Source organism: Daktulosphaira vitifoliae, unplaced genomic scaffold, assembly GCF_025091365.1.
Source record: "Daktulosphaira vitifoliae isolate Bord-2020 unplaced genomic scaffold, ASM2509136v1 Scaffold_1, whole genome shotgun sequence".
In the NCBI taxonomy this organism is placed as follows: Eukaryota; Metazoa; Arthropoda; class Insecta; order Hemiptera; family Phylloxeridae; genus Daktulosphaira; species Daktulosphaira vitifoliae.
The window spans coordinates 72895501-72905018 of record NW_026099572.1 but is presented as its reverse complement, the minus strand read 5'-3'; the positions used below and the strand labels follow the sequence as shown (position 1 = coordinate 72905018).

The 9518-nt window shown below is 25.2% G+C and overlaps 1 protein-coding gene across 2 annotated transcripts in view; it reads right to left on the bottom strand.

Annotated features, from left to right (window-relative positions):
* The window catches only part of LOC126894205 (probable arginine--tRNA ligase, mitochondrial), a 9363-nt gene extending 3110 nt beyond the window's left edge, over positions 1-6253 (bottom strand). Inside the window, exons 1-4 of one of the 2 annotated variants that reach the window (XM_050665043.1) lie at positions 5730-6253; positions 4638-4963; positions 1661-2490; positions 1471-1598 (exon numbers count right to left, since the gene is read on the bottom strand). In XM_050665043.1, the coding sequence (XP_050521000.1) occupies positions 1471-1598; positions 1661-2490; positions 4638-4963; positions 5730-5795 (1350 nt within the window). In that variant the 5' untranslated portion in view covers positions 5796-6253. Of the gene's footprint in view, positions 1-1470; positions 1599-1660; positions 2491-4637; positions 4964-5053; positions 5531-5729 lie in introns of those variants that run through there. The other variant, XM_050665044.1, reaches the window with a different exon arrangement.
* Positions 6254-9518: the final 3265 nt, after the last annotated feature.

Here is a 9518-nt window from a genome sequence, read left to right as displayed (position 1 = left end):
GAACTAGCAGATCATGTAGCTTTTGGAATAATCCACCAATTTTTTAAAATTAAACACTATCTAAAGATTTGCATCGAAGCGTTTTTTTTTTATAGTGATTTTAATCACTGTCAGATATCATTATACTTGATCCATCTATGCCACGTCACCACTGTGCCGCGACCCCCCTGTGCTGGGTTTGGTTGGGTTTTTATTCTCTTATCTATTATCTTTTCCTAAATTTTCATACTATGACTTTAGGACTTTAAGCTTTATGCTTCTATAATTTCCACACTCATGTATGTCCCCTTTACCTTTATATATCGGCACCACAATACTATTCCTCCATTCATTTGGAATTTTCCCTTCTTGTAAGACTTTATTTATAAGTTCCTTCAACCACCTTATGCCAACACCGCCTAATATTTTCCATACTTTATCTGGTCCTATTGCTTTATTCATTTTCATTGTTGCCACAGTCTCTGATACCTCTTTCTGACTAATTAAATCTACCAGTACCTCATTCCACGAGATATCCTTAAACATCTCAATTGGATACACCTCATTTCAGTAAATTTCAAAGTACTCTTTCCAACTTTTTTTGCACATCATCATCACTTGAGAGTACCCTATTATCAGCACTTTTTATACACCTTACATAATGATAATCTTTAGTCCTTTTTTCTCTTACTTTTACAAGTCTATAGATTTATTTCTCGCCTTCCTATGTTCCTAGACTATTATACAACTCATCATACCTCTTTAACTTCGCCTTACTTACTGCACACTTAACTTCTTTGCACAAGTGTTTATACTCCATCCAATCTTCTCTCCTTTTGCTCTTCTGCCATACTTTGAATTGCTTAATTTACTTTATTATGCAAAAAAAAAAATTTCGTTCTTTACANTTATACTCCATCCAATCTTCTCTCCTTTTGCTCTTCTGCCATACTTTGAATTGCTTTTTCTTACTTTCTATGATTTTTTGAATGTCCTGATCCCATCACCAGGTTTCCTTGTTTCTTGGTATCCTACTCCTACTCTCAACAACAATCTCCTATTCTTTACACAACTATCAAGTTCAGAAAAAATAAACTCTTATTTTGTAACACTAAGCTATGTATGTAGGTTTCTCTATCAAAAATAATAGTTTTGAAGAATGGTCTTTTACACATAATTATTAAGTTATTATAAGATATAAATATTATTGAATTACCTAAATTTAAAAATAGATGTAAAATATAAAGGGTTTAGCCGATATTAGATTTTGAATATGTCAAGTTATAAGGGGCAAATTAAGTACATGTGTGTTAACAGACTTTTCATAAGTTTTAATAGTGAAATAAAATTTAATTTCAACCTAAAAGTAAGAAATTTAATGATATATTTCTTATTAAAACATATGGCAGTACCTGAATTTTGTACAATAGCTGCCTTATGAATAATTTACTGTATATAAACATAATTACTAATAGATAAGAGTTTATTCACTTGTAAAGCTGATTCCCAAGAAAAATTATAGTCTTTTTTACGTCTTTGTTTAAGATCATTTATTATTATTGCTGAGATACCCAAGATATCTGATATTTTGTTTTCATCCTGGTCTTGTTTTTTTGTTGCTTAAAAAAAAAAAAACTAAATGAATAATTTAATTTTTGTAAAGAAAACACTTATTAAATACTTTGAGAATTTTCTCGCCTTAAAATCATAATAGATTTTGCTTCATCTAATAGTTGGTTCATTAATACTCCTTTGCCTTTTCTCGAACTCATACCATGAATTCTTCCAAATGGAACATGATTTATACTTATTTGTGGATTAATTTTATTAATAATAGATTTTAATTGATAAAAATGTTTACTCTGTGTATTATCTACCACATAATACAAATTTTTAGATTTAAATCTTTTAAAACGATCAACTGCAGCTGCAATATCTCGTAATAAATATAAAGTACATTTATCGTTTTTCAAAACAGTAGTCTCTTGATTATTGCAATATATTACACCAGAGCCATCATTTTTATACTTCAGTATATTCATTTTTTCAAGTTTTTCAATGATATTAGAAATTTTTATTTTGGAATAATTTGATTCCCAATCATATTGATCAAATACAACACCCAGTCTTTTGTATGTTATGCCAAGTTCTTTAACAGTAGTTGATCTAAAATTATTCCAAAGTTCAGCAACTTCAGAGGTTGAATTGCCAAATTCCAAATCATTAAATATCGCTTTTGCTTTTCTGTGTATATCATTATCTTCTTCTGACAATTTATTTGCTAATACATAAGCCTTATGAAGAGTTTCTATAGTGAGTTTACAATTGGGGTTTTCTTTTTGAAGATTTTCTAATCCAAGAAGTATATAACCAAATTGAGGTCCATAATCACCCAAATAATTCAGTTTTATAATGTTACCATTTAAAAACTTAAATAAATTTGATAAAAAATTTCCAATTATTGTTGAACGAAAATGACCAACATGAAATGGTTTTGCAATATTGGGAGAGCTGGAAATAAAAAAGAAAATAGTAAATTTGATAACTAAATGTTATTTTATATAATTGAAAAGTGATAATGTCAAAATCTCCATTTCCCAAAAGATTTTTTTTTCAAGAGAATAAACTACACATAAAAAAATAATGAATGTATAATTATTACTTTATTTCAACTTTATATTTATAACTTAGTTAATTTAATAAAAAAAATTCTCTTTTTATAATAGATGAAAAATAATCATTTGTTAATATCACTTTTAAGTACTACTATTGTTTAATGGCGTACCACTTGTTTTAAGTAAAGATATTTTATTTTAAATAATAAAAAGTTATTCGTCTTCTAATTAATTAAATTAATTTTAAAAAAACACAGCATAGTGGGGTTGCGGCACAATGGGGTCGTAGCACAGTTGGGTACAGATTTAATTTGACAGTAATCACTATCATAAGAAACACTTTGATGCAAATCTCAATATAGTGTTTAATTCAAAGAAATTGGTGGATAATTACAAAAGCAACATTAATATCTATTTCCTTAATTATATCCAGATTAGTAATTTTTAGATTCAAAAAATATAATACATAATTTTTTAATTATATATTAAATAATTTTTATACTTCATTGTTTTTAAATTATAATTGATTTTGATTTTTAATATATTAAAAGTAATCATTTTTAACACACTTTTTTTTTTGTTTCATTAAGAAAATTTATATTTCGAATTTTTTTTTTCATAGTAAAGTGTATAATATAAGCTTTAATTTAAGATTAAATAAAAGTATCAATATTACCGAAACATTTTCAAAAATTAATTTAAAAAAGCTTAACTTGTGTGCAAAAATTGCTTTTTTGAATCCCCCCCTGTAAGCAGGTTTAGTCAGATTTTCAAAAAATTTATATCAAATGAATTATAAATATCTAAAGTTTCAATATAAAAAAAAATTATTTTAATTTGTTCATTTTTCAAAAAGTTATGTCAATTTCAAGTATTAATATTTCATGCTAAACAGTGATTTTTACATAAAAATTACATCTTTCGTTAAATTCAACAGTCATTTTCCCAAAAAAGAAAAGGTGTCGGGACAAATTTTTTTTTTTTTTAACTAATAATATTTATTGTAAGCTTTAATTTGACATATATTTTAAGCTCGGAATATTTTTGGAACATTTTCAAAAGTTAAGTTATAAAGTTCTACATTTTACTCGTATTTTTAAAAATTTAAACCTCCCTGTATAAAGGAAAATGATCAAATTAAAAAAAAAAGTATGTTAAATGAAAGATGTAAATATAAAGTAGTTATGAAAAGAAAATTGTAGTGATCCATACATTTTTCAAAAAGTTATAGCAATTTAAAGTTGAAAAAATAAAATCTGAAATCAAAAATTTTAACATAATAATGGCAGGTTTTTAATTACGCCAGCTATTTGTGCGTAGAATATAAGTCGTTAAGAGAAATGTTTTTTTTCATTTTATAGTACATAACATATGTTTTAATTTGATATATGTTTAAAAGACACAGTATTTCCGTAACATTTATAAAAGTTAAGTTGAAAAATTAAAATTTTTGTACAGAAGTTACTATTTGGAATTCTCCTCTAAAGGCAGATAAAGAGTCAGATTTTCAAAAAATTTATATCAAACGAAAGAAAAATATCTAAGGTTACAATATAAAAAAAAATTATTTTAAATTGTTAATAGTTAATGTTAATAATAAAGTGGCAACAGACACAAAAAAAAAAACACATCATGATAAAATTAAAACCTTCTCAGCTTCGTTTGAAGCTAAAATAAAAATTTAAATGTTTACTAATATTATTTTTTATTTAAAAAGTAAAAGTTTCAAGTATTTTTTATACCAAAAATAATAAATATCAGTAAATATTTACTCAAAAAAAATAAATTATTTTGGCAATTAAAACAAATATAGAATTGATGTATAATCACAATGAACAACAATCAGGAATACTCTGTTGTTTTATTGGATTCTAATAACGATTAATAAAATAATTAAATGGTTAGTCTGTCACTAGGTTAATACTCCTGTGTTAGAGATTCATTTATAAAGTATGTCGTAAAATAATGTATTTAAGCTTTTATAAAAACTTTTTTAAAACAGATTACTAATTATAATCATTATTTTTTTAACTTACCCATTACCTGAATTCAATAATTTGAGGTAATCTATTCAATGAATAAGTATGAGGAATTTGTTCAACCATATCACTTTTAAATACTTTATTAATAAAATCATTATTATTTAAATTAATTTCAATCATTTTAGTATTTAATTGAATAGTATTCAAAGTTTCATTTGCATTTATGTCATTGATAATTGAAGTTTTGCACTTGTTCATATCATTATATAAAATATTCGAGGGTAAACGAAAACTTATACATTGTTCTGAAGTTCTATAACCAATTTTCATATTAGCTATAATAGCATTCATTAAATGAGGACTACTTATTTTCGCTGCTGTAGCAACCTAGAATTAATTACAGATTATTGATAAAAGAAATTTTATAATAAGTAGTAGTTAGGTATTTAAAAAATTTAGTTTAAAAAATCAAATTACCTTGTGACATAGAAATAACTCATTAAAATACAATAAAACAATATTTTCTAAATAAAACTATCATACACAAGAAAAAATAATTATAACTTAGACACTGGTCTTATATGCTACAACACAGTAGGCTGGTACTCATTGTGCTTTAAAAAAAAAACGAACCAAATAAGTAATGATAAGGTGCTACCACTATTATTAACAATTTAATTTTGTTTATTTTTAATAAACAAATAGTTATATAAACATAATATTTTCATGTAACTATTTGTTATAAATTATCTGTCTATGGATATATTAATAATGAAATAATAATAAAATTAATAAGCAAAAAAAAATTTGTTACTGGACCAGAAATATGATGATGAGAGCCAAATTTTTTTCTAACACCATTGGTGTAATACCTTTCAGTAATCTCTTATTTATAAAAAAACATTTAAGAATCTGATTTGTATTTAATTTGGTGACCTTTCTGATAAATAGAATCTGTGCAGTGAAATATAAATAATAATGAGCATATAATAATAACCCCTGTTAAAGATAAATTAAAAATATTTACTGTAATTAATATTTATGCATAACACATTTAAAGTATGTTCAATTAATTATTATTACCATAATACTTAAAATATACATGTAAAATAACCAATAATTAGTATCCCCAAATAAAATTTCAAGTTTTTACCTTTTCAGCTACTTTTTGTTTATAGATCTGAAAGTTCGTTCGTAAGTAAAAACTATTACGAACCATGACTTCTCTATGTAACTACAGTTTTGTTTAATATATCTTTATTGTTTTGACCTCATAACTTTATTATCAATTATTCAACATTATGATAAGCTTTAATTTTGTTTTTTTTTTTAGTTAATTTCAATGTAGTCTGGATTTTCTATAATAGAAATGTTTAAAGAACAACTTCATTAAAACAACCAACAAAAATTTGAAAAAGATGTATATGTCATATATTTGTTGATAAAATTAATAGGTTATTAGATTTATTATTAAAATTAGTAATTTTCTGTTGCGCTCTGAAATCTCATGTGTTCAGTACAAACGTTCTCAAAATTAGAGAGCAAGGTGTATTGAAGTTGAGAAAATTATGTTCAATCGTTACTTTGTTCATTAATTTCAGTAACAGGTTATCATCTCCATTAAACTCAAAGATAGAATCATATAAAATGAGGTTCTAAAACTCCAATTAGACCATAAATAAAACGCGCCGTAGTGGAGAATTTATGAACTAGTTAGTTGCAAGAATAAAATGCATTAAATTGTGTATTATATGAATATTTTCTAAAACTAGAAGTTTTTTTTTAAATTTTTGCATATTAAACTTTTTGTTCACTATAAAAAACAAACATGATAGATTTAAAAAAAAAACATTTTTGGGTTAAGTATCTTATATCTGATGGTGATTAAAATCACTATCATAAAAAATGCTTCGATGCAAATCTTTAGATACTGTTTAATTTTAAAAAATTGGTGGGTTATACCAAAAGCTACATGATCTGCTATTTCTTTATTTATATCCATTAAGAGATGAATAAAAGAATAAAAGAAGGGTATAAATATTATTTCTCATAAAAAAATAATGTTGATCCATACACTTTTCAATATGTCATAGCATTATAAAGTTAAAAATGTAAAATATAAAATCGAGAATTTTCACACAAAAATAGCATTCGGTAGCCATTTTCACCGTGAAAATAAAATAAAGTCCGATTTTTTTTTTTTTTAATTAGTATATTACATAAGCTTTAATTTAAGATTAAATAAAAGTGTCAATACTTACATAAAATTTTCAAAAATTAATTTGAAAAAGTTTAATTTATGTGTAAAAATTGTTATTTTAAATCCCCCTGTGGTTAGGCCAAGAATCAGATTTTCAAAAAATGTACATCAAATAAAATAAGTAAACAATTTTATTTTTTTATTTATGAAAATAAAAAAAATAAAATAATAATAAAAAATGCTACTGTGTGGTAACATATTAAACCAGTGTCTAATTTGAAAATAATTAATTATAAAAATTATATATTATATTTTTGAATCTAAGAATTACTAATCAGGATATAATTAAGGAAATAGGAGTTAGAATTTTACTTTTGAATAATCTACCAGTTCTATCAGTTAAAATTAAACACTATCTACAGATTTCCATCGAAGCGTTTCTTATGATAGTGATTTTTATTACTGTCAGATATTATCTATACTTTTTCCAACTATGCCACGTCCATACTGTGCCGTGACCCCACTGAGCTACCTTTTTTTTCTTATCTTGTAGTACATAACATAATATATGTTTAAAACTAGTAGTATTTCCGGAACATTTTTAAAACTTAAGATAAAAAAATTGGATGTTGTATAAAAGGATATATTACTATTGTAATTGTAAAGGTTAGCAAACCGCTTAATTCTACCTGGGGGCAACATTTGTTGGTCGCAAAGCATAGGTTTTGCGAACCTAAAATTCTGTGCTATCATTTTTTAAGATGAAAACTAACTGTCCTCAGACTCTCAACATCTAAACATTAATTAAATATAATTTTGTATTTGATCTATTATCTAATCTTATTAAATAAGAAATCTCAACCCCGTCCCATTCTACATATTGGTCTCTACAGTATTAATGCTTCTCAAAAATAATATTGAATTAACACTTCAGAAACTCAACCCACCTGATTGAGTGACTATCAAACATTGCCATAAAACTGACGACTATAATTGTCAGTTAATAGCTTAAAAGCAATAGCAAACCTCTTTAATATAGATTTGATCCAAAAGGAATTTTAATTACATCTATTTAAACTAATTTTGAAAATTTGATAAGTGTAACAAATTATTTTATTATCTATTTAATTTAATTATACTTTAAAATAAAAATATAAGTGTGATGTTAATGTAAAACCTAGGTTAACCCACTACCAAGGAGGAAAATACATAAAATATATCTAAATTTTAATACAACATGAAAGGGTTAAAAACATTATTTTTTTATATTTAGCTCCCAATATAAAATTATAAGCAACTAAATATAATACGATAATATACATTTAAAATAAATCGCTCAAAATAAAGTGTATTCAAAATTTTGATTTTTGCACCTGTACAAATTCATTAAGAATGCAATATTTGATTCAAAAGTGTCAGGGTATATAATACCCTGACAATCCATTTAAATAAGCTATTTTAGCCATTATTTTTAATTTCTACCAAATTTGACGTATCCCGTCGTAAGTAATAGCCCAAAATTATGTAATGAGCTTTGTTTTAATTTTTTTGCGTTCCGCACGTACCTTTGCACTAAGATTCTGCTTTAATCCTTTGCTTATTTCTATATAAATGAATGAAATTATTACAGAAATATAAGGAGAGGTAACGTGGTGCATGTAGTTCGATGACCATATAGTGACAATAAAAGAAAATAGGAAGGAAATAAATCATAGACTAGAGGTATGAAGAACAGAAAGAAAAGGGATCCGGAATATATAGGAGTAAGACAGAGTATATAGAGTACCCGTTTGATAAAGGAAACAAGAGGTAAGTGAAATAAGGTGATCAGTGACAATAAGCAATGACGTGATAGAAGAAGTGGAAAGTTTTAAGTATTTAGGATCAGTTGTGCAAAAAAAACAGTATTGACAAGGAAGAAAGAAACACGATTAAGTGCTGGTGGGTAAAATGGAGAGAAGTGTCTAGTATAATGTGTGAAAAGAGAATTCTGGAATATACTTAAATGTATGTTATTTTTTTCTGACTTCATAGAAACATAAACTGTTCCTCAAGCAGTCGATGTTTTTGGATTTGGAAAATTTTAAGTTAAACTGTCATTATTTATTGGATGGCTGATAATATGGAAATGACAATACTTAGTATTTTGGCACTTATATTGCAATATGAATGGCAAATATGTTATATTTAATATTAAACAGCAAATACAAATAGTATACAATATATATTGCTTTAAAATTTATGGTGTGTTTGCTATATAAGGAATTAAATTGGTTATCAAAAATAATAGAAACCCATTTTTTTATTTTTTTTCTGTATTAGTAATAATTATTGTTAGTTTAGGATTATTATAAATTTAGGATAAGGATGGCTAACCTCAAGTAGTTGGGATAAAGGCAAGGAAAAATATGCCTTTGCATATAACTTCAGAAAAAAATTCTGGGATATAATGGTTGTTACAAACACTTATTTTGCAGTTATGAATATCCTAATGTCGTTATGAACCACTGACTTTATCACAGACTATAAAAATGAGTTATTGCCTTATTCGTTGCACATATCAAAATATAATCTGTTTTCATATAGTATGTGCTATAGATGTCCGTGGATTGATCTGTAAAGTACTGCTATCTAGCTGTAATTAGTTAGTTGCCTAGTACAAATATAATTTTTTTATTGTTATCACTATATGAAATGATAATGCCTCAATACAACTTTTTATAACCCACTCAACTAAACTTT